This window comes from Daldinia childiae, assembly GCF_008694065.1.
Source record: "Daldinia childiae strain JS-1345 chromosome Unknown Scaffold3, whole genome shotgun sequence".
NCBI lineage: Eukaryota > Fungi > Ascomycota > Sordariomycetes > Xylariales > Hypoxylaceae > Daldinia > Daldinia childiae.
Genome location: NW_022984644.1, coordinates 5,586,998 through 5,611,685, shown reverse-complemented (window position 1 = coordinate 5,611,685; position 24,688 = coordinate 5,586,998). Strand labels below are relative to the sequence as shown.

Below are 24,688 nucleotides of genomic sequence, written 5' to 3'. Positions count from 1 at the left end.
TAATACGGACATTGCAACAGATCAGGTAATAAATTTAAGACGGTGTAGACTACGTTGAAATAGTTTATAGAGTCGACTTTCAGTATACATAAAAGATTCGATCCTAAAAGATACCAATCCAAGTTATAGACCCCAGAGCTCAAACCTCTGTGTAAAAATATATCTAAAAGCCAAGTGCTAGAATAGAGATACTGTTCCCCCCAGCGTTACAAGGAAACTTCTGGGTTTGCGACACAATTATCTCAAATCTCAACTCTAGAAATTGAAGCCTTATATAAGGTACGAGACGTTTCTCAACTTAACAGCAACTTGTCGCCCTAACTCCACTGGAAGCTGTTGGATGCCTCAAAGATGGAGCTGTTTCTGCTAGAAGGAAATGCTGAGTTAAGAAGTACTTACGCTTGGTCACACTAAAGCTTCCAACTATATTATTATAATGCCGGCTCTTCATACACTTTCAAGAACTCAACGATACAATACTACGCACTCCCTTAGTGCCTATTAGAAGTAAAAGCAAGAAGTCATAAATATGATTAGAAAACCCACACTAAAAAAGATGATGTCGTTAGCCTTAAGGAAAGCAACTAGTAAACCAAAGGACGCATATCATATCATGTAAGTACCTATTCTATATATTCGGCGAACCAGCAAAAGCCACCAAGTCAAGTTATGAATATAATCCCACCACCTCAAACCTCTTTTTACAATAAACCATAACTAGCGTTCTCTAATCTTATATCCCTTTTCTTCACTCAAACCCCTCAAAGTTACTTGAACTCCCTAATCATCTTCAACCCCCTCAACGCAGTAGGTACCTATGTAACAATGCAGATAAAGGACTCGCAGAAAAGACCTACCAGTTAGTTAGGTAAAGGCACTCTTCCGCTGCTCCAACCAACCGGTGTCCCACTTTGCCAAGACGGATCTCCGACTTTGATTACGGGAAGGCTTCCGTGTAGCACCGTGGTTTCCTCTGTTTGCGCTAAATGTATTCATAATTTCAGTCACATAAGCTTAATTCAAACCCCAAGGCTCTGGTTAAAAGATGCTCAAAGTATCTAATAAATTCAGATGCATTGCCAGTAAGCTTAATTTATACTAACCTCCAAGCTGTGGCTTCTTAATCTAAACTACGTTTGCTTTTATATAAATCCTCTATACCATTCCATACCTAGGCCCTGGGGGTGTAGACTTATACATCTACATCTTGCTAGCTAAATACGCGAAATCCAAGGTTCCTTACCTAATCGTAGGAATTATTTCATCACATTACTTGGCAATATTGTATATCACCACATCGTATTATACCAATACAAAAAGGCATTGCTAAAGGCATCTATAAATTCAATGAACGAGGCGGAACACACGATAGATCATGATAGAACCACCCTCGTCCATGTTTTGCTTCACTGAATCCGATTTCCGTATCAATACCCCCCAAGTCTATATTTTCCATGTCCAGTACTGGCATACCTTGCGGTTCCTAATCATCAAGTCAGATGCAAAGTTGACATCCCGTTGTATTCCCTCGCGAATAAACCGCAAATTCCGTATAACTCCAGAACCCCGCTATATGCCACCTGTGCCAGTCGTAGCCCTCATGACGCCGATGCTTCCCTTCGAAATAAACCAGATCCCGTCCATGCGTGTCTCATTTTAAAAACCCTTTTAGTCATGTCCCTTTAGTTATTTGAGCCTCCTGCTCCGCCGTTGACCCCGCCAGTATCGTTCAGTCTCTCCCTCTGTACCATGACCCGTTCGTTACATATGTCGATAAACATCTCGAACTTCTCGATCATTTTATCTTTCTCCCGTAGCTTCTCCTTCAGCTCTTCTACTTCTTTTCGGCTGTCTTCTTTAACCCGGGATAGTTCCTCCTTGGCCCGAGCGAGCTCTCGCCTAAGGTCGGACCGTATGCGTTCCTCGGCGGACGGGGCAGGCTTACTATATATTGCCGGCCGCTGTTCTGCGATACCTGCTTCCACTTTTTGCGGGTTTCGATTTATTGCAGCACGCGCGTTATAAATATCCCTAGGGAGGAGAGGTACATGCGGATTCTGCTGTTGTAGAATTTCGAGAGTTTGAGTCACGCCAATACCTAAAATGAGTCAATACGATAGGCGCGACGACTCAAAGCCCAGACTTACCAGATTCCTTCAAGTTTTTAACGGCAGCAACCATCTCGCTATCTAATTTCCTCGCGGCTGGGTGGAGAAGCGGGCTCTCGCTAGGGCCGTGATTATGATGGAGGTGGGTTTGGTCGGGACGATAGCGAATCGTCCACTGCGTTCTCTGTTCGATAGCGAAGAACCCAAATTGGCAGTTACATTTGCGAGAAGACGTCTTTCGTTTCCTATTCTCAGGGCTTACCCGGCTTGGAGGCTTTCCAGCACGGTCACATACGAAAAGAACCTTCTTTAAACCCGGAACAGTCTTCTTCGACCGTCCAATAACTACGGCATATCCCACCGATGTGCAGTACGCAAGCACGTGCTTATGAACAGCATCAAGACTAGGAAAACTACCCCCTTCAGGCGGAGCGGACATCATCGTGCCCATTGGCGTCCTCGGTACGAAGGGTGTTCCTTCGATGAGCTTAGGCGAAATGTGACTATCTCCCTCTCCCTCCTCCCCTTGACTGTCCATATCCATATCATCATGATGCTGAGCTTCCTGCGGCGGAACACTTGGCTCTGGTCGAGGGGCTGGCGGCGGTTGGCTCTGCGTTTGAGGGGTCGGCTGAGGCTGTAATGGCGGCGGAGGCTGCTGATGAACTTGAGGCAGAGGCTGAGGGAGCGCCTGCTGGTGTACTTGCGAATGGACTTGCGAATGTGCCTGGGGATGTGCCTGTGGATGAGCTTGGGGGTGGGCTTGCGGATGGGCTTGCGGGTGAGGTTGATGATGCGGCGGATTCGGAGATATCAGATTGCTGTCGTTCGGTTGAACCGGTGGGGTTGGCTGGACCTGTTGAACAGGTTGCGGCTGGATTTGCTGTGGTATCGACTGAGGGTGCGGCATCTGTAGAACCGGCTGGGGTACTGACTGGGGTACCTGTTGAACGGATTGGACAGGCTGGTTCATGGCTTGCTGGAGATATGCCATTGTGGTTGGAGGTCCCGGCTGAGATTGCATCTGACGCTGCTGGCTACTCCGCTGGTGCTGAGAATGCTGGTGCTGGTGTTGATGCTGGCGAACGGCCTGCACAGCAGCTTGGGCATGCTGAGCAGCCTGAGCAGCCTGAGCTGAGGCGTGTCTCGAGTTGCCATTTGATAAGTTAGGTAGACTGGCGACGTTGGGTACCGGAGACGGGGTGGTGCTCTGGAAGAGATGTTGCGGGTAGGCGGCTTGCGGGGGTTGCTGGGGAGTATATTGAGCGGCCTGGTACGGGGATTGGTGTTGCTGAGGCGTGGGAGAAGGTTTCGGCGGCGTGGACGAGTGTGAAGATGGATATCCTCCGCGTCTGTTGAGTCCGCTGACCTGCGGGAAGGTCAGGCCCGGATGGGTGTGGGAGCTGGACCCGGGCTGGCCCAAGGCGGACATGACGGAGGGGAGGAAAGACGTGGGAACAAAAAACACTACAAACGCTCCAGACTAAAAGACAAGAAGGCGAAAGGAAGATTCGGGAGGACCAAGAGGGCCCAGAATACAACGACAACCGATAACGACAACCGACAACGAGCCTAGCACTAACGAACTAGGATAAGAACGATGTGATGTCAACCCTGGCCGTTTGGCAGATACAATATGTAATGTATGGTATGTAAGGTATGTAAGGTAAGGTAGGGGGAAAGAAAAAATATGGCGGGTGTGGAAATATCACGACACGATCAACATGATAAGGCTCAAGGCTTACCAGGGCTTAGCAGGGGGGGTGGAGAGGGGGGAGGGGAGGGCAGAGGTAGTGGTAAGCACGGGTGTGGTTGAAGAGAATTGGTGGTGGATTTCCAGTAAATTTCTTGGTCTCATCAGCGGGAAAGAGACTTAAAAGACTTTGGTGGTAGGAGTAGTGGGAATAGTGGGAGTAGTGGGAGTGGATGAAAGATCGATCTACTTGTTCTTGTTCGAGGCGCACTAAACTGAACCGAGTTAAAACAAGGAAGGAGAAATCGAGGAAACAGCGAAACGGCGCGCGATGAGGGGGGGGGGTGTAGAAGAACCTTTAGAGGGTGAGAAAAATGAAAAAAATGCAACAGCCCTCGCCAAGGAAAGGACAACACAAATTTTTTATAATTCTGTAATTCTGTAATTCTGCAATTTTGTAATTTCTGTATTTCTTGTACTTTGTTGTTATTTATTTTTGGTTTTTCTTTTTTTTTGCTACCAAGATTTTAAAAAGGACCCGAGGCTCCGACAATGAACAGACTGTTCAAAACTACACGCGCAGCTAATACATAAATAAATAAAATAGCAGCAGCCTGAGTACCTTAAAATACCTACCTACGTTAGGGACCCTTACCTTACGAATGTTAGGTACACGTAAGATTTGGGTCCCGATTGTCATAGGTCGACTTCACTGGTAGGTATTTTTAAACAGCGGGTACTACCTAATATAATATGTATGTACATGCGCTTGCAAAGCCTAAAAATTGAAACGTGCAATTTGATACTACCTCTTGTACAGTAGGTACTTGGACCGTTGATTAAAACCGTCGTCTAATCTATAATAGGCAATGAATGCTGATGCGACCCTACCTAACCTAACGCTAACTAATACAAGCAAGACAGGGCTAATAATAATATAAGACTAATATATACAAGGTACATTACTGAACGTTATGCACAAAATTACACTTTACCCTTTTGTCTTGCATGAGCAACGGTTATGTCTGCTTATGTATATTAATTCAACGTGCACAAGACAACCTCAAACAGGCAAAACAATACATACAAAAAAACAACATCTTGAATCAAAATCAATATAATTTTCAATTTCAACCTCATCAATTCTCATATCTTACCCGCCCCAACTAATGTTATTCTTAGCATCCATTCATAAGTGATCACGAATACCTTTTTCCCATCAGACCCTTCTGCATAGACATACGGCAAGGTAGCTTAGCAGGTAGCTGATGTGTCTCCTCTCTCCTCTTCTACCTAGAATACCACATGTACGGTCTGCTGTTTGCTGCTGTCTGGTTAGTACACGTCGATACAATTGGCCCCAAATAGTCTATTCATCCAATCCGGTTTAAGTGAAACATTAAGCACCTAACATTAAGCGGCGTGCATTTGCTGTACATACATAGTGTAGGTAGTGTATTCCAGGATGGGCTAGATGACAAGATGGATACAGTGACAACAGTCGGAAAAAGAAAAAGAAAAAAACGACTTGTCAACATCCCATTAACGTGCCTAATCATGTCCACACACATCTATCCTGCGCGTACCCGCATGCTACATCGCTACCTCATTAGAAGATACTACCATAGGAAAATAGGTGATGACACTTACAGAAATAACAATTGTTCTAGATTTTTATCATTACACACTTCCTTCCTTTTTTTTCTCCACAGGCTTAATTTCCAGCTCCGCCTTGAACATCTTTACCTCCCAGCCTTATGGGGAGTCGAACATTCTCGATCCTCGATCAACGCAGTTAAGAACTCAAGGATATAATCGACTTATGGCCGAATGAAAGTATCGTTGTATCAATCATTTCGAGGCTAAGGTGAGTAAATTCGAGGGCATATTTTTGATATGTTTGTTGGTGTCGAATTAAAATCGCCTTGGGAATAGTTTGCTTCGAATATTCTTCTCTTACTTACTCAGGTATGTAGGTAAGTTTCAACAGCTGGGACCATCTGATTCAAACCAGACTTTATGCATTTATCTTATGCATTTGCAGTGAAAGAAAGGCTCTCTCAGATTAGCCCAAGTAAAACTTTAAAAAAAGGTATTGCATTAGGTATGCATTAGTGGCTAAGCTGAGGCTTGCTATTGTCACCTTCAAACTCAACTTGCCTCCGCTATTGGGCGCCAGCCTTAAATCTCAAGACCTCAAACTCCGGTATTCCTTCCCGTAGTTGGGCATAAACAGCATAAAACACAAACAATGCGATAGGGTTAGATGTCGTTTAAACTCATTCGGGTTTTCCCCATTGTGTGATACGGCATAGTCGTCATAGCCAACTTTAATTCTAGACTTTCTTTAATCTCGCCTATCCTAGGAGGTACATTATCCTATCCTATCCTATCCTATCATATCCCTCGGCCCCCTTTACTCTTTTTACAATGGCCGGATGGGAGAGCCGAAAGAAACTTCATGAGTGGAGAATCATGCAACATCGAGGCCGTAATAAAGTCCTAAAGGCATCAAAGGATCCTATTGCACGAGCCCGGCTCTATGCCGAGATCCCGTCCCCGAAATCCGCAGGACTCCACATTTCAGAGTCGGATCGAATCTCGGCCTTGACGTCCCTTCCGGCATTCCTCTTCAACGGCCCCGCAGTAGATCCCGGACAATCACAGGTTACTACTAGTCAAGGATATCAATCCTTCCTTACTATTTTCCCCGCCGAGGTCCGGAACATTATATACTACTATGTTATCGGCTATCCTACATGTCGAAATCTATACGACTATTACTACGACCAGAAAGAAAAGGCCAAAGCTAAGATTGAGCTGCGACCACGCTCTGCTAATACCAAAGTATCGCGCCACTCCAAGATTATTCTTCAGACGCCTGCCATCCTCCTTCTCTGTAGGCAGATAACGAGAGAAGCACTCAGCCTTCTATGTTTCCAACCCTTCGTCATCGACCGCATTCCGCCTTGGATCATGGGCAGCTCGTCACCCCTCTCCATAGTCAACTTCATCAGCAGAGCAACATTGCAAAACCTTCGATTCGTGCAAATCAAAATCTCGCTTGGTGATAGTGCTGAGTTCGGAAGCGGGAAGGTCTGGCTCAGGCTACTGAACGACATACTAGACGCCTGGTCGGAACGCAATTCCCTCGTTCGATTAGAAGTCATGTTCAAGCTCTCACATGTTACCAGGCCTAACACGTGGATCTATGAACTGGACGACTACGAAAGGCTCGTGGACAAGGCAAGTGCCCCCGTGCCCCCGTACCCCAGTAACGACGACATCGCTGACGTGGGCTTACGATTTTCCAGCTTAGTTACTTCGAGTTCAAACACGGATCAAAGCCTGGCTTGATTCGTTGGGAACATTGGGTTATAGATTTCGACTATGCTTATCGAGTCGGTCATAGAAGTGAGTTACGGAAATGACCACCCTTTACAGATACTTAGAGATAGCTAACTGATCATAGATCCCTTAGTTCGAGTACATCCTGACCCATACATATGGCAAGGGAGCGTTATCGAATGGCTCTAAGCAAGTATCAGACGCTTACAACTACGGCTATATAGGTAGCCTATAATGAAGTTCCTCAATAGCAAGAGGAATACGAACATCACGAAACAGGGTGAAGGCGAGAACGAGTGGATTTTATAGGTATATCCGCACAACCATACGGCGTTTGGAAGGCATATACCCAGGTTATGAATTGGTTTTTACGGCGAGCTTTTATTTTCCCCAAGCAATCTTATAATAGTTATTTTCTCGATGAGACTTCACAGTTAAGAATGATTTTACTTTACACTACGCTGACGTATATATGTCAATATTAATAATGAAAAAAACCCATGGAAATATCATAATACGTCTACTATAGGTCTAGCGGCTTAATCATATTCGTAGAAGATGCTAAAGTCTGACCCGAATCTTTTGAAGCCAGCTACTTACCTGTAACCCAGAGAGTCGGACATTTCTGTGTAACGCTCAACTTACCAACACCACCCTCCCATCTAAGAAAAGATCTCGTTCCTCCCGAGCGATCCCTCCGGGTCTCTACTCCTTCAGCCGCAGACCCTAAGTAGGTAGGTTAGGTAGGTAAATAGCCAAGACAACCACATCGCTAATAGCCTTTTCATCCCTCCCGCAAGGAAACCCAATCTCATCCCGCCTCTCGTCCAACCCTGCCCCGCGCTCTTCGGACGACGCCGAGCGGGCATGTAACACTGCGCGTACACCGCACCCCAAACATACCGTTTCCGGACCCCGAAGGAAGCGATCCCGCGTACGTAAGCCCTATCCCCCCTGTCCCCCCCCCAACGCCAGGCGGCGTGTAATTGGGCGGTGCTAGGATTAAATATTTCCGGTCAGCCTTACGAAAGCAAAGCATACATAGATTCCTGAAGGAAGCAAGCAAGCAAGCAAGCGCCTACCTACCACACTCACCCTCCCTCCCCTTTCCCTCCCTCCCTCGCGATACTACCTAATCTGATCTGATAGCGGGACCGCCAGACCCTAGCCCTATGAGGTAGGTATGCACCTCGCTTAGTAAGGGAATGATTATGCCGTGCACTGAGAGACTAAGGTGTGGCGTTTCCTCCCCCCCTAACCCCTTATTCTGCTGAGCACAGCAACTGGGTCTGATCTCAATCCTGTTCGAACGTGTACCTATTCCGAACGGTGCTACTATCTAAATTTTCCTTACGAAGGAATAAGTAAGGTTACCCATTGGCCTCTTAGGTGCACATTTATTTCACACAAGCAGTCGATGTAACGGATATGGTACAGAACAAACCGAACGGGCTACTTGGTTAAACATGAGCATTGTAAAGTATGAACTTCATAATCGTGTATATCCAGCCCAGCTGTAATCACATCCTGCTGGTGTAGAGTGCCTATCAGCCTAGATCTATCTTCTATATACGCAGTGGTATCTCTAAAAGTCCTGTCCTAAAGCCCCTAGCTGACGGCGAAAAAAAAAGGTGACAAGCGTAGGGTTTAGGGGAGAAGGAAAACGACGAAGAACCACCCAAATGAATCAGGAACCTAGGCGCCCAACTAATGCAGAATCAAATAATAGATTTATCGCCTTTCATGTATCATCTCTCACGTCCTTGGTGTATCTACTCTGCCGGAGAGTACTTCTTTCTCTTACTAGGTCTTCGGCCTGTCTCGTCCCCAACGAAGTGATTCTTGTCAATTTGGTGCTGGCGTAGATTATCCTGGCGGTTCTTGTATTGACTGTTGCACCCGGGGAAAGGGCATTTATAGATTACTGGTGGTCCAGTCGAATGCTGCATCTTCTTGTGCTTTGCCATACTGCCTTTGAACCATTGGGGGTCCCCCTTCGGGCGGTATCCACAAATATCGCAGGCGTCATTTGCTTCCACTTTCTGAGCCGAGGAGGATATCGGCTTTAGTGGTAGTTCGACGTGGGCCGGCGATAGAGGTTTCGGTCGAGTGGGAACAGTAATCGGTGGCGAGAAACCAGCCGAAGCCACAAACGAATTGTCGGGGGTCCCGGCGTGAGAAGTGGTTTCAGCAAAAGCTTCGGTGGGAATCGTCGGGGGTGGAACACTGGTACTCATGCCTTGAAGGTCGATGGGACCAAGCTCCGGGTTAAAATCTGGAGTACCTGCGAGCCCCGTTTGGTTTTGCTGAGAAGGACCTGTGTTAAGATTCACGAGGAATTCCCCTTCAATACCAGCGGTGTTATCAAAAGGAAATGAATTGAGAAACTGGTCGTATGTTGATTCAGGCAGCTCTAATGAAAACCCGGTAGGATTTCCTTGAATATGTTGGGTATTAGACGCAATTGTTTGAACAAGAGCTTCTACCAACGATATTCCCAAAGTCTGATATCTTGTTCTTGATTGAAGCCCTTGTTTAGAATAAATCGGGTCACAAAGTCTCCTGACTTGTGGAATAAATTCGTTCAAGAGGTCGGAAGAGTCTAAAGAGTTCTGTCCTCATTGTCAGCCAGTACACGAAGAGTAATTCGTAACATAAATCGAGCTTTTTGATAAAGAGAGCGGCCATTCCGACTGGCTTGAGCTAAACCATCTATCATTTTGTATCTAACATGAGAAAAACTTACTTTGCCGGCTTGCAACATCGCAAGTTCGAGTTTGCGAATGGTGGTGATCTCCCCAACACGAACTTTTTGCCCAATGTCGCCGAGTCTTGGTAGTAGCATTTCAGAATGTCCGAATCCAGAGTTTAAACTTTGAATAATATAACCAGCCGTTATTGAAAAAGGACTGTCGTCTAAAGAGCTCGGATGGGTTTCTGCTACATGGGTGGAATAAAGGTGAGATGTGAAAACCTCATCTGATTTAGGTGGACCATTTGCTATGACGGAATTTTCGAGGTCTATTGGTGCGGTTAGCGGGATTGTGTAGGTAGCACCATAGATGTGACTTACCATCAAGGAAGTTCTGTCCTACGGCAACAAGAGAATCGGCTTCTAAATTGATCCTCGAGCCTGTTCGATATTCGGGTTCTTTACCCTTGGAACTTGACGATCCATCTGTACGGGCTCCTCTAAAGACATGTGATTGCCCCTCTAGTATCGGCTGCCAGATTGCTACTACGACCTGCGTATAATATTCGCAATGGTTTGGCCCAAGGAAGCGTCGGTAAGTAAGAGCTTGTTGGTATAATGCGTTGCAACGAGTTGCAAGTTCGCTTTCGTGGATTACGAGGGATATGGCGTAAATAAGATGTATAAAGCAGATGTAATCAAACGGATCTGTAGGATTACCTCCCTGCAGTATTCTCCTCAGGCTTGAGAGACCATTTAATGCCATGTCTTTTGGTGATTGTGTTTGAAGTTGCTCAGCTAATGGATTTCCTTGGACGTGCGACAGTTTATACCTTGAAGATGCGATATGTTCTTGTAGGGCATCCCATACCGACTCTACAAGGGTCCTGGTATCTGGGCTGCGATCTGATGGCTCGAGGAATCCGGACGGCATACTCGTGGCCTTGGTGTTAGGTCCCGTAAACATCATATTGACGGAAGTCGAAAGCGAAATCTCTGTATTTACGGACTGCATCCATGAGTAATTATCCTTAGGCTCAAAAGAGAACATCAACGGATCAGAGAGTCCACGGGGTATAGATAACAAATCATCACCTGGTAGTTCAGACATGTCGTCGACCATGTAATCACACCTGTCGTCTGGGCATGGGGATGTGGGCTTTTCGGTATTCAAGATGTCTTCAGGCCGGGATGCTGGTAGAAAGTTACTTGGACTTAAAGGTGTTATTGGGGATGTCATCGCGGTATCAATACTTGAGCCCATGGTCCAGGCTCCGGAACTGGTTGAATCTGCGCTCCATGGAGTAACTGGTGAAATGTTATGCGAACTTTTTGTTGATCGAAGCGACGAACTCGGAGAAAGGTGTTTCGTACGGGGAACGTTCCTGTAACGGTCTATGTGAGTATCTAGGGCTAACGATGGTCGGTGACCCCCTGGATTTGTATTTGTTAAATTAGGCGGAGGCATGGAAACGTCTTGATGATGTTGTTGCGTTGAGTAGGGCGCTAACAGCTCACTGTGCCCCGGAAGTATGGTTGTTTGGGAGGGCACTATAATCCCCGGTGTAGTATTGTGTTGTTGATCTGGGGTCGTGGGGAAATCTACGGGTTGTGTGGCATAGTTGATAGGATCGAGTTCAGCTGTCGGTAGCATCTGTCTAGAGTCTAACTCATGTATTTCTGTACCATTTAGTTCTATCTGGGGATGAGGCTGGGGTTGCTGCTGCTGCTGCTGCTGCTGGGACCGGTTTTGGTGCTGCTGACGCTGCAGCTGCAGCTGCTGTTGCCGTTCACTTTGTTCTTCTAGGTCGATTACGAGAGAATCGTAGCTAGGGGGAGGTACTGTAATATCTTCTTGGAAGTCAGAATGTGGTACCCTTCGTGTCTTGCTGCCTATATTCGAGAAAAAATTCCTGGCTATGTTGATAATACGTCTTCGTTTGGTCGAGTGGCCTACACAACACCGACGTTTCCCATCGTTATATCGTTCGATTTTCATGCAGTCGTAGCATACGTATTCACCAGTTTTGAGGTGTTGGCATTTAGTCAGATGTCTTAGCATCGCTTCATGGTTGTCGAATCGCTCTCCGCACAAGAGAAGAGGGCAATTTAGGCGTTCGCTTGCTGCCATTCGAACCGATTTGTTTCGCTTGACGGCTGCCCATACGATGAATCTCTGCAATGCACATTCCTCCCCTGGAATCTCTCGAGTCCTTGAGAGGTTAGTATATTCAGAACCACGGTAATATCCCATCGCTACTCACGCGCATGGCGATGGTGCCTGTGGGTTAGATTCTGATTGTAGGCTCGAGTTCGACCGTCGCCTCGAGTCGAGAGAAGGAGACCGTACCGTGGCATGGTGCCCGACCGGCGGGTCTAAATCGAACAAAGCATCATCAATAGAGGCCGATTCAGTAGTGGCAAAGCTCTTTTTCGGATCCATTGCTGCAACAGAGGTCTGATCTATAGACTAGCACTTGAGCGGAATGAGAGAGGTCGGGGCCAAACGGATCGCCACCGATCCATGACTTTATTTTGAAGGATCTAGAAATTTGTCTACTACCCTGAATATGACGATGTAGGACTTTTTGGTACTGGTGCAGGTGCAGCAGTACTTGTACCCTAGGACCAGCGGTAACGAAGACCGACTAATAAGAACAGATCTAGCCATTTGGTGACCACTAACAGGCTCCCTCAGGACCTCCCCTTGTAATTACTATCGGCAGTGCGTTTATCTTACCGTTCGCGGCTCACAGGGCTGCATGAGAGTGCAAGCGATGGAGTTGGGGTCCAAAATCCGACTCGGTGAAGTACGCAGGCAACAAGGCAGAATGGACCCCAAATTACGCCTTGTACTCAGATGCAAAAGCCAGCTGAGTGGGAATTTGCTTGCTGACTGCAGGACTCGGGCGCTGTCCAATCAAAAGCACAGCGTGAAAAGACACAATTTGCTTAAGGGTAAAGCCAGAAAGCGACGCTATTCGAGCTTGAAAGATCTAATGCGAGGTCCTTTCATCAAACCTCTCGGGTTTAGACGTATGGCTGCTTTAGTAAGTATCGGGAACTCCTTGGCAATTATCTTGATGAACGGGAAGAGTTCTCGAAAGGCGACCCAAGACTATGGAATCTTGGTAGCACAACCTACCGGGGAAGCTATTGCGAATATTTTGCATTTTCGGGACATGAGATTGTCTTCTCAATTGGTTTATTGGTTTAGGGTATCTCGGGGATCCCATGATTCCATAGCTTTTCGGCCATGCACGAATGCCTCAGCTCCCGTTTAGATAGGTGTGAAAACGGCAATTGAATTTCAACAAGAGGCCATGTTTATCACATCACTACCTATGTATGTATATTCTAGAGGAGAGCTAACGGATGCAGTGTCCGGGGGTGGCTTGATATGGTGAGATGGTGATCCATCACCGCCTTGTAGGGCTGGGAAAAGATGACAGAAGCGACATGGGGTTGGACGGGGATAAGGAATATTTCTGACATTTTAGGAATTTGTCGTGGAGCTTAGGCCATTGCCCCGGACTTCTTTTGTTTCTTTGATTTCTTACGAGATTATGTGGCGCGATGTGGCTGGCTAGTTAGTGGCTGATATGGCTGATATGGCTGATACGGCTGATTCCGCAGCAGAAAGCCAAGGAACTCTTCCTTCCAGATGGAAGTTATAAAGGATCAGGTCCTTGAGTTAGGTACATATACCTAAGAATTTAGGACATAAGGACCATTAGTAACCTTAAGGTCTTGTTTACATAAGGGGGTAGGACTTACAAGTTTTAGACCTACATCATATGCAACTTCACTTGATCAGTAGATATGGATATTAGCATAGCATAATGTTGATATTTTATTCAAGAGTAAATTCTATAAGTGAGCATCGGTAAAAGTGATTCGGCATCCGATATATTTTAGTGTATTATTGATACATTAGCTGATTCAATATGTAGATGGTATCCATCCAAGGTATCCAATGCATTGTCATCTTTCAACTTCTCCTTTCCACAACAGACATACTTATTCTAATATTGACCAATTCTATCCCGTCTTGATATAGATAAACCTCGGGGTAATTCCAAGCCACCTGAAGAGAAGGATTTGATGGCTTTAATATTGAAACTCCCGTCTCCTACGTTATTGAAGTAATACTTACCGAGTCTTAATTCAGTCGTAGGTACGGATCCGTAGTCTTCATGGCGTAACCGAAAGGTCGGCAAGTCCCTTAATAAATCGGCTTCTTATGTTGCATCTTATTTTACGTCGCAATACCGAGTGCATATGCAAGCGGGCCAGTCTTATTTATTAGTATGCAACCATAGATATGTGTGTCGTGTCATTGGACTTGTCTACTATGTATGTAGTAGTACATATTCCCCGTCCGGCATCGAATTAGTTTGCAACTCCCAGTTGCGCAATTTTTTATATTTTTATAAGAGGGTCGACCTTGTTGATCATGACGCATCTATTGGGGCTCTTACGGGGAAAATGGGGATTGTTGGTCTCGAGTTAATTCGTTACCAAATATTACGCGTTCAACGTTTCAAGAGACGCAACCCAAGTCTTACTCCTGCTCCTCGTCTGGTCCCCCCGCGCTTTTTGTGCTGGGGTCAACCCGTTTCTTATCAATGGCTATCTTCTGAATGGATCTTGGCACTACCTGATGAGAATCATGGGATTCACCATTCCACCCCACGAGGAAGAGCAAGTTTTGACAGCTCTCGTTGGCTTCAAATTTGAACGTCCTACACACCGGAGACGGCCATTAATCTTCCCAGCTAGCAAGGGATTTCCCCCATCATCCCCATCTACGATCTGGAGTGTGATCGACAAATATGTCTGAATGCTCCAAGTAGACGAGGGACCCTAAACTCAGCTAGGGGACTTAGGGGACTTAAGGGACTGAGTGGACTGAGTGGACTGAGTGGACAAGGTATACGACAACCTGCCACACAATAAACCATCTTAAAACTTAGCTAGGGATGTTCTAGGCCCATCTAGTTTCGTCAACTTTTGTCTCAAAAGAGCTCTACTGCTGTATAACATGAGAAAGCCCTCTCCGCGATCCATGGCTCTGGTGCACTTTATCTCACGAGGACTGCCACCCAAGACGAACGATAATGGAATAGGCAGGATTTCGTGCTTGCGACAAGCGTATAGTGGCGTCGTTTATAACTCCTATTCGATCATCTCATTCGTCTATTCAACTCTTATCAGATAACCACCGGGTGATCGACTGGTAACGAGCGTTCCCCGCGGGACGATGTCATCAGTGCAGCAGTCCTTATAGGGAAAAGGGAAAAGGGAAACGGAAACGGCTTTTGGTTTATCTGCGAACTATCTTGCGACAGTCCCAAACATATAAGCATTCCGGCCAAGACTGCACCCCTTTGTCAATCATTTTTTTCTTGTCGTTTCGTCTCTTCATTGTTTAATTCTCAATTCATCTCAACTTATCCGTAACCTATTATTTCTTGACGTTGTCGTCATTAATAATCCCAAATTATCTCCCCTCCACCTCTTCTCGGGTCCGTCGCTTATTAGAGCTTGTCGTCATTTGTTTTTATGTTTATTTTTTCAGGGTCTAAGACCCTTGGAGTTCCAAGCAGCTGGTAAAGCCTACCTACTTTTTTTTTTTCTTTTTTTTAATTACTGTGTAAAAATTAATATTTATATTTACTCCTAAAGCAGGCCACAAAAACTTTTATTTTCCGCCTCAAAGCTGGGCTAACCACACACAACGTCGAGATGGCGCACGTGGCACGAGAGTTAGACCTGAATGCCTACTATGGGCCCGGCACCGTTATGGACAGAATGAACGCGGTGCCGGGCTTAAAGACTAGTACAGGTAAGTAGACGATAGTCTTTTTCTTTTTAAATACCCTTGATTTTATAAATTGTCCTCGATGTTAGTTTCGTACTGCTTCGTCTTCTGTTTGTCTCGAATTGAAAGTTCAATCTCCGCCGTCTCATTCCATGTTTTTTCATGAGTGACATGGTGTAACCTTCGCCTCGCATCTGTAAGTCGCAAAGCATCGCAGGAGTTGGACGAGGTTGGGAGCAAAACTCCATTATCCGACTCGGACGTAAGACAAGGAGAGTTAGAGTTATTAGCATCAGCAAAGCTGATCAGCACCTTCGGCCAACAGCATTCTTTTTCTTCCTACGAGCGAATCTCGTCGTCAACCCTTCTGCGATATCAACACCGGATATGGAGCCGGCACCGTCAAGTACGCTTCCGCCGCCTTCGCCGTCACTACTTGTGACGGTTGATCCGCCTACCAACCCAATACCGCAAGATCTACCCCCATTATCTGTCGGCACTATAGACGGCGAAACCAACAAGCTAGATGCGCTGAATCTAGTAACGGACTCGATAGCCCAGCAGCGACAATCATCTTCGTACCATTTAATTTTCCACCCATACTTATTAGCTATTCTAACACTGAGCCTCGGTATCGCTTATCAATACTCCTGGCGCATAAAACGAGACCTCGGCACGGCGCTGATGTTGCATTCCGGGGTGATTATGACTTATTTAATGGCCATTCGGTATTTTACGGGCCAGTACATACAAGTAGCCGAAAGCATGAAATGGAGTTGGATGGTATCCGAGGATGGCGAGGAGGACACCGTCATCGGCGTGCGATTTGGGAATGATCTGATTGGTGCTTTGGTATTACGGCTCGAGCCAAATCCGAGTCTAGCCGGGAAGAAGCGGAACAGAAATTCGATGCTTAAAGGTGGGAAGGGCGTGATCCGAGCCTGGACGGTCAAGTTAAAGTATCGACACAAGGGTGTCGGTTCCGATATGCTTCATGAAGCTGTCAAAGTGACGAGGGAAAGGTGCGGCAAAGACGCCGAGGTTGGATTCGCGAAAGAACACGCTAACAGCACTATGGTACTACCCGAAGCTTTCAATGGACCGTTTAGAAAAGAGGAACAAAGAGCCGCAAAGGCTTTAGAAAAGGTTCTAAACGAATGGGAAGGCAGCAAGCGAAGACGAAAACTATAGAGGTTTACAGGAACGGTCGGTTCATGGTTCAGGGTTCAAGGTTCACGGTTGGCGTTTGGCGGTTATCTGGTTACAATATACCCCCGTTCGTTTAGAGTATCTTAGCCTTATAGATAATCAATCGTTTCTTCTAGGTTAGAGACTTTCTTTGACATTTGATTTATATGTTCTGAGTAACCGCGTATTGTAACATTTCTGTAACCTCTTGGTTGAGAGCTAATGTTCCGACTAGATGCGTTGCGTTTAAAGAGCAGGGGTAAAAGTCAATTCAGTAAAGCCAATTCATGTCATAGCCATCCATACGCCAATACCTTAGTCCCGATTAGATCATTAAAAAAGCAAACTCTATTCATTCCTTCCTTCCATTATATTGTATCTTGACTTGAACATGTCCCTCATGCAAAAGCTAATCTTCAAGAGCTTATCGCTTTTTTACGGGTCCGCCGCTTATATCGTCAAACCCGTATATGGGCCGGCCTATTCGTTTCAGAGAATGTAAGACCTGCAATGGAAAAGTTCAAGGTCAATATCCAATATCACAAGATGATAGGCTATCTAATTTAGAGGATGACGAGTAACTCACATCGTTGATAGTGACCGTCTTCTTTTGGCGGTATTCGGTGTATATCACGCAATCCCGTATGATCTATCCTCGGATGCGGCGTTTAGTACAATGCAAGCAAACAAATCGGGGTTACGTCACACAAATTTATTGTATACATACCTCTTCGAGCCTCGCTTTCAAGGCAACTCGCACTTCATCGTAGATCTGTGCTGATATTCGCTTGACGCCACCTCTACGGGCTAGTCGTCTGCCATGAAATTAGATTCAATTCATCATAAGGATGAATGTAGTAGGAGAAGTGTAGTAAGATGAAGAATGAGGCCGGAGTGGATTTGAGGCGTTTGGATGTGAGTTAGGTAAACTAGAGACGTACCTGATAGCAGGCTTGGCTAGAAATCGGCTTATACATTAGCGACCATTTAAACGTTGACAGTTGACAGTTGACCGTTAAATTTAAGATTTCCCCGATGGATTAGCCACTTACTAACTCCTTGGATATTGTCGCGAAGTATCTTACTATGCGACGATTAGCTTCAACAAAGCGCTCACTTGCTTATACGCATAGTTTAAAATACCGGTGCCGTTTGATCCCCTGTAAGCACAGCAAAGTTAGCACGGCACGCACGTCCACGCCATCGCGTTTAAGACTAGAAACTAGGTTAGGGTAATTTACTCCCTTCCCGCCGAGGCCCTTTCCACCTCTACCTCCTTTGCTTCCTCTGTTAACGTCCTTCCCCGGCATACTGGAAAAAAAAGGTAGAAATCAGAATGGTTCCACTGGAATAATTGACACAGAAACGAGAATGGTACGCGCTATGGCTATGTGAATTGCAACGCGTGAGACAATACATGTAAGATGTAGAGTTAAGCGTGGGGAAAACCAACCGTAAGGAGATTTGAATCTTAGCGCTGAAGCTATACGTATCGATAAGACGCTGTTGCCTTCCACTATATGTACATCGTAGCTGTTGCCTTAACCATCGCCTTAAAATGATATATCAATATAGAGCGGGGTAACTGCCTTGATGTAACGAAAGGTAGGACACTTTAACACCTCAAGTATTAAATTACTTATCACATGTTTTCATATGTACATACCTCTACCTAACTGCTGTTTTAAACCATGCCGTATACGGTTATTGATTTGACGTCTATTACGTGATTAATAGTGTATGCTCACTTGCATATGCTCAAGCTATTACCTATGGACATAGAAAGCAATCGAATCTTATTCTTTTCAAGTCATAGTTAACTATCCTGGCCTTTTTATTAAATATCTCATTCAGTTAATATATCAGAGAATGATTAAGGTTGATAAGGTATAGATATAGATATATGTCTGCCGTAAGCTTACGTCTTGACTTGATTTATATTCCTCAATAAACTACCCTCAATGCTACGTTCTATTATCCCATGTAAAACTTCCAAGAACAACGATTGTATTTATATGAGGTATCCTTATTAATGCAACCTAAAACCTATAGATAGTACATGATTTCGAATGGTGGAATCCGAATATAGTTTACACCTTGGGATCTCAACAGTGATCATGTACTTCTATGAACTCTAGTATCCCTAACTTGTCCTGATGCAATATCCTGACCGTATGCTAACTGGAGGAAAGCGAATATAGCGTAGCCAAACCTCTCTGCTGGAATAGAACGCTTAAACCAAGCATCCACATTCTAAAAGCAATCCTAGTTGCTGCTATGCCTTGCTCATTTTATTGGCATTAAGCATATGCATTACGCTTCATTTTAAGCCTTAGCGAATTACTCCGTTGCGGATATGAAAGTTGCTTCGCTGAACAACCGTCCCTCTTCGGTAATCTCTTGATCCCCGATCTTGAGCTTTAGCACAGTAGGAATATTATGGGGGAAAAACTGCACACGTAGTTAGAAATGAAACGCATTCCTTATAGTTACCTCGGTAAACTTACTTGGTAAATGTATGGCTTAGTTCCCGCCGCATTGGCGACGATTTTCTTGACGAAACCAGGAACTTCCGCCATGACGTCAATCCTATCAACTCTCTCGCCCATGGCACATTCGATAACGGCCTCGACGGGTTTTCCGTCCTTTGTGGTGCCGGACCAGGTAAATTTGATATCGGTGGGCTCGGGCCAGTCGTTCTCGGTGTCCTGCTTCGTCTTAAGGTGTGTGGCGCCACAGTTAGGTCCAGCAGTGATAATCTCCCCTTCCTTGGCAATCCCGCCGACGCCTACGACGGTCGTTCCATACGATGGTGGCGTAGTGAACTCCATCAGGATTGCGGAATATGTCGGTCCTTGATAATTGAGGAAATTCCACCGGGCTGCTAGATGGTGAGGCTTCATGCCTTGCAGAGCGTGGGAAAGGAAAGCCTTCCCTTTGAAGTCGATGGGTCCATTCTTTGTCATGACACTCCCCTCAGCTGAACACCTTGGCCAGAACGCATGTCGCATGGAGCCCCACGGGTGAGATAGGTCTGTACCGAACAAGGACTTGCCATTCTTGCCGACAACGAAGCCAGGCGCCACCTTTGTTATTTTAAGGTTGACGATACACTGAGGATCGTTCATCGACTTGATTGTGTAGGAGTTCCCATCCGCGGATAGTTCTACGGCGCAGTCGGTGGCAAAAAAGCATGTTTTATCTTCGCTAAACTCGGCGTGGCTCAAGGGCGAAGAGCTCCATAGGGGTTTCGTGCCGTCTGTGTAGAAGACCTTGCAGTTGAACTGGCAAGTGGTGCGGATGCCGCTTCAAGGAATGTCAGCTTGATAGAGAGGCAGCTGGGCGGTTGAAGACTCATACACCACATTGCTGTAAATGACCTGAGCAAAAGTTAAATGACCACTGTCCGCCATGAAATAGAAGGTTTGACTCTCGACACAGGTCGATTCCATAGCCTCCCATTTCATGTCATCTCTGGTTAACTCTGTATACGGCGTCGTTTTGGCATCTTCGGCGACTGATCTTATGGCCGAAGCGCCATAGATGGGCTCTTCCGTGCCCACGACATTAGCCAAACTAGGCAATCGGTTAGCTGAGTACGTCAAGTACGGAGACTAGGGAAATTTGCTGCTGACGTTTGTTTTGCCCAGTTGAACATGATGTAGAAAGCGGGATAATTTGTCTAGGTGTTGATGATAGATAAATGGAAAAGGAAGATAATATAAGCTGACTAAGGGGGTAGGAAAAGAAGGAGAAAAGAGCGGTGATAAGTGGTGGTTCGTTAGGAAGATATGCTCTTAATTAGTGTAGAGAGAGGACGGAAGTTAGCTCAAGCTGTTCGATATTTGGCGGGGTCCTCGAATAGAGTTTAAGTATCTCTGTACCTGAAACTCCACTATTTATATTTACATATGGATACATGTACCTATGTACCCACACAGTACCTAAACCGGATTTGAATTAAGGTTGAGGCGCTCTCAAAACTCAATTGTGGCTGATATAGAATTCTTGAACTTCCACCAACGAAATTGGGGGATTTTTTTTTTTTTTGATCTAGAACATTAGCGATCAACCAGCCCATTTCTTCTTCGCATAACTCACGCCTGAAAGTTCCAAGATGTCGAAGGCGCGCTCGGCTGTCTCTGGCGCTGACCAGATGGTTAAGCTCATAGTGGGAGCTGGAAAAGCTGCCCCTAGTCCTCCAGTTGGTCCTGCACTTGGAAGTAAAGGTGTTAAGTCTATGGATTTCTGCAAGGTAAAGACAAATTTAGTCGCTAATATGATGCGCTGCAATTGATAACCATGCGTATATAGGAATTCAATGCGCGAACGGCGCACATTATACAAGGGACGCCTATGCCGACCCGAGTAACGGTACGAGCAGATAGATCATTCCATTTCGACGTTCGAACACCACAGACTTCATGGCTCCTCAGGAATGCGGCAGACCTACCGGTCAATAAGAAGGGGAAGAGGAAAGCTGCGAGCCAGCCGGGACACGAAATAGTAGGCACGGTTACTCTGAAACATATTTACGAAATTGCCCAGATAAAGCAAACCGAACTACGACTCTCCGGTCTTTCGTTAGAGGGTCTTTGCAGGGCCGTTATTTTCCAGGCCAAGTCAATGGGTATTGCTGTTGTCGCATAAACAGAGGGCGATCCCGATTTAGTCGCCTTTTGTAACATTATGCGTTAGAGTGAACGGGACGGGGTTGATTGTCGATTTCGGACCCTCTGTTATGCTTGTACAAGCGAGCTTTTGGCATGTATCACCAAAACTGCACGAAATATACGGATCAAACGCAGAGTCCCTGATGTGCGCCTGCATGTGGTGCCTAATGCGGCAGAAACGTTGAAAATTGCCTCCCCCGAATCTTGCGATGATCGGGAGCCTTAGAGACTTTCGTAGAAAAATAAGGTATTACTGCATCTTAGCGTCTACTAATATGTCGCTCCCTCCTCAGGAAAATTTTGTAATAGTCTATACCAGAATTGACAATCTATAAAAAGGGCTACATAGAAATTATATCTCCGGTTGCTTATTAGGTGACGAGTAGTTAGAATTACCTATCTCTCTACATGTATGAGGGTAGTATTGGTGCTCCAAGACAGTTGTCAATGTGCTACCTACCTAAGTTATATACCTAAGTTATAAAGCGATCTCGGTCTGGCTTACACAACTTGAAGAGGCATCGATGAGGCGAAAATTCCAGATCTTCAGGTTTAGAGAAATCTTATTGAATAATATACCAATTAAAGAAAGTATTTATCTTACATAACTAACTATATAAATATATATGTTAGTTAAAAAGAATCGAAGCAATTATCAATCTGTACACCCTCAAGACACTTTACGGGTATAGAGGTAGTTAGCTTCTAAATATCTTCTAGAATGTCTAGAACGACGTGGGTCGTGGAATAGCCTAGCCAGCCAAGCTTTACATGTGAGCAATAAGCTAACACAAAGTACAAGGATATCACTAACTTTGCGCAACATGTCAGTCGTACCGCGCATACTTAAATCCCGTATTCGTACGAATAGAAAAAAGCTTGGTCCGAGACTCTGAGGGGTTTCTTTTTTTAAGTTAGCTATTTAGACCTCATTTAAAATTTTGGATTGTGCTGAACGGTCAATGTTAAACACGCTATGGTTCTTTAAGAGAAACAACGATCTAAAGTAAACCGCGTTGCCGGTTCGTGGAACTTGTGGTAGCCATACCCATCAAAGGTGCTGCTTGGACAGATGTCTCAAACGGATTCGTCTTCAAATTTTGACATTCTGATAGGTCATAGACAACAAGAGTATTGGTCGGGACCCAAAGCAATGGGTATACCGTTTGAGCAATTGGCAGAAATCTTGGCCCTGATAATGCATGGCAGATCACAGTCCCGCCGCGGACGGGATCCTGCAAGCTAATCAATTCCAGGCACACCTATAGCTTTATATCGGTGTTATTGGTGTTATTGGTGTTATTGGGTACATATAATGCAAGGTCGATGTTACTGAAAGTTTAGGACAACCCTGGCAGCCTGGTCAACCTGGTACACGAGCACTGCATTTATTTGTGTATAATGGGTGTAATGTGTAATGTGTAATGTGTGTAATAGGAAGAAGATATTTTGTGACATGGAACGGATCGGGTTTGAGTCATGAACTATTATTAGACCGCTTAGATCGCTTAACTACGAGAAATCTACTATGTAACTAACTAACCAACCAATCAACCAGGCGGGGGATTTATGTATGATTATATGATTGTATGATTGAAGAGCGGAGAGAGAGAGAGAAAGTCAAGAGAGTGTTGAATAAATTTTTTTTCATCTTTTTTCCTGTTGGTCATTCTACCATTTTGGGATATCCTGGTGATTATGGGATCGTTTGTCATTTGTCAGCCTACTTCCCGACCTATTATGTTGCTAAATCTCTCTACGACATCTAGACGCAAACGGATAGAAACCTTTTTGGTCCCCACCCAACAGGGATTCATGAGAGACCCCACATGGTCCACTCTCAAACCTCTAGTGACTCTTCAATCTTTCTTTCTACCAACCCGGAACTGCCTCTGGTGCACTCCGGGTAAAGCGCCGAGGTAAGAGAGCCCAAAAAGTACTTAAAGCAAAGTACTTAAAAGTACTGTACCGGGTTTACTTTAAATTCGTTGCCAAATAGCCGGATTGGTATATGCAAATCGAGCCGTAAGATCCTCAAATCCTCTATAGATCAACCCGGTTGAGACGGCTATCTACTCTACACATGTACAGTACATATTATTGAAATCCATACCTAACGATTTAATTCACTTATGATTACTTTGGTCACTTTAAGTCACTTTAATCATTCCAAGTCGCACAAAGTCCTATCACGTCCCCCATATCTTAGATTCTTAGGTAAAAAATTGGATCAAAAGTTCGTTCTTGCCGAACAAGTGGGAAAGTGGGCAAGTGGGCAGCGTAGAGCGGAGAGCGGAGAGCAGCTACCTTCTACATACACTTTCCATACTACGAATACATAGTAGGTATTCGTACATACTACGTGCAACTACGTACTTTAAGAAATTGCCCCACCATGATGGACATAAGTCAGTTCTCCCACAAGTTTTGAGAGAGATCTTTTAGACCTTTTACAAGGTCTGGCACATCATATCATCATCACTTAGCTTTTTTTTCTTCCTTTTTCTTTTTTTACTATTCTTCATTTGATCTGATCGCTCTCTTACCTATTAATTCACATTACCTCTTGGGGGCCATCCCTCGGCCCAGCTTGCTAGTAGCTCTTTATATCTTAGCATTCGGATTCTATTGTTATCCAGCTTCTCGGTATCTCGATTGCCATGACAACCCCGAGCGATGCTGATGATCGCCACCCACTGGAGCCGTCGCAAGGTAATCACGATATTTTCTCTTTATAAACTGGCCAATAGACATTCTCTACCATGTCTTATCTTTAAAATCAAGTGTCAATAGCTTAATAGCTAACTATGTATATTTTCAACCTACTAGACAGCTCCAACGATGTATCCGAACGTACCGATGCCATCATAAAGCCCTCAGAGCGCGCATCGGTACGCTTCTCATCGATAGTTGACGAAATCGATCCTCCAGTCTCGACCTTCGGTAGTCCGGAAGCCCGAAGGGAGAGCTCTGCTAATCCTGATATAATACGAGCTCTGACCAATTCTATCCATGGCGCCCAGCTCCAAGAGCAGCGATTGATGAATTATTCGTTTGATCCAGTCTCCCTTCCGCCTTCTAGGGTACGCTATTTACCATTTGCTCTCAATTTATTTTTTTATATGATATTCGCTCGTCCCCAATAATGGTTGCAAAATTCGG

At 45.2% G+C, this 24,688-nt stretch overlaps 6 protein-coding genes across 8 annotated transcripts; 3 read left to right on the top strand and 3 right to left on the bottom strand.

Annotated features, from left to right (window-relative positions):
- Positions 1-1,682: 1,682 nt before the first annotated feature.
- On the bottom strand, positions 1,683-3,540 carry GL218_04241 (uncharacterized protein; the record flags this gene model as incomplete). The annotated part of the gene is made up of 2 exons (XM_033580833.1): positions 1,683-2,098; positions 2,148-3,540. The coding sequence occupies 2 exons, from the start codon at positions 3,538-3,540 to the stop codon at positions 1,683-1,685; spliced, it is 1,809 nt and encodes a 602-aa protein (XP_033436520.1).
- A 2,691-nt stretch (positions 3,541-6,231) lies between these two features.
- GL218_04240 (uncharacterized protein) lies at positions 6,232-7,158 on the top strand (the record flags this gene model as incomplete). The annotated part of the gene is made up of 1 exon (XM_033580832.1): positions 6,232-7,158. One exon carries the CDS (start codon positions 6,232-6,234, stop codon positions 7,156-7,158), a length of 927 nt encoding a protein of 308 aa, XP_033436519.1.
- Positions 7,159-8,921: 1,763 nt separating this feature from the next.
- On the bottom strand, positions 8,922-12,284 carry GL218_04239 (the record flags this gene model as incomplete). Of its 2 annotated transcripts, XM_033580830.1 has the most annotated exons (4): positions 8,922-9,761; positions 9,896-10,170; positions 10,223-11,055; positions 12,106-12,284. In XM_033580830.1, the coding sequence occupies 4 exons, from the start codon at positions 12,282-12,284 to the stop codon at positions 8,922-8,924; spliced, it is 2,127 nt and encodes a 708-aa protein (XP_033437201.1). The 2 variants fall into 2 exon arrangements, with proteins under 2 accessions (XP_033437201.1, XP_033437200.1); XM_033580831.1 differs by lacking the exons at positions 9,896-10,170; positions 10,223-11,055; positions 12,106-12,284 and having other exon boundaries at positions 8,922-9,386.
- Positions 12,285-15,589: 3,305 nt separating this feature from the next.
- On the top strand, positions 15,590-16,856 carry GL218_04238 (putative acetyltransferase protein; the record flags this gene model as incomplete). Of its 2 annotated transcripts, XM_033580828.1 has the most annotated exons (2): positions 15,590-15,689; positions 15,991-16,856. In XM_033580828.1, 2 exons carry the CDS (start codon positions 15,590-15,592, stop codon positions 16,854-16,856), a joined length of 966 nt encoding a protein of 321 aa, XP_033437203.1. The 2 variants fall into 2 exon arrangements, with proteins under 2 accessions (XP_033437203.1, XP_033437202.1); XM_033580829.1 differs by lacking the exon at positions 15,590-15,689 and having other exon boundaries at positions 16,053-16,856.
- A 2,337-nt stretch (positions 16,857-19,193) lies between these two features.
- GL218_04237 (Survival factor 1) lies at positions 19,194-20,511 on the bottom strand (the record flags this gene model as incomplete). Its single annotated transcript, XM_033580827.1, has 4 exons — positions 19,194-19,304; positions 19,361-20,159; positions 20,214-20,429; positions 20,489-20,511. The coding sequence occupies 4 exons, from the start codon at positions 20,509-20,511 to the stop codon at positions 19,194-19,196; spliced, it is 1,149 nt and encodes a 382-aa protein (XP_033437204.1).
- Positions 20,512-20,970: 459 nt separating this feature from the next.
- Positions 20,971-21,503, top strand: GL218_04236 (54S ribosomal protein L19, mitochondrial; the record flags this gene model as incomplete). The annotated part of the gene is made up of 2 exons (XM_033580826.1): positions 20,971-21,108; positions 21,168-21,503. The coding sequence occupies 2 exons, from the start codon at positions 20,971-20,973 to the stop codon at positions 21,501-21,503; spliced, it is 474 nt and encodes a 157-aa protein (XP_033437205.1).
- Positions 21,504-24,688: the final 3,185 nt, after the last annotated feature.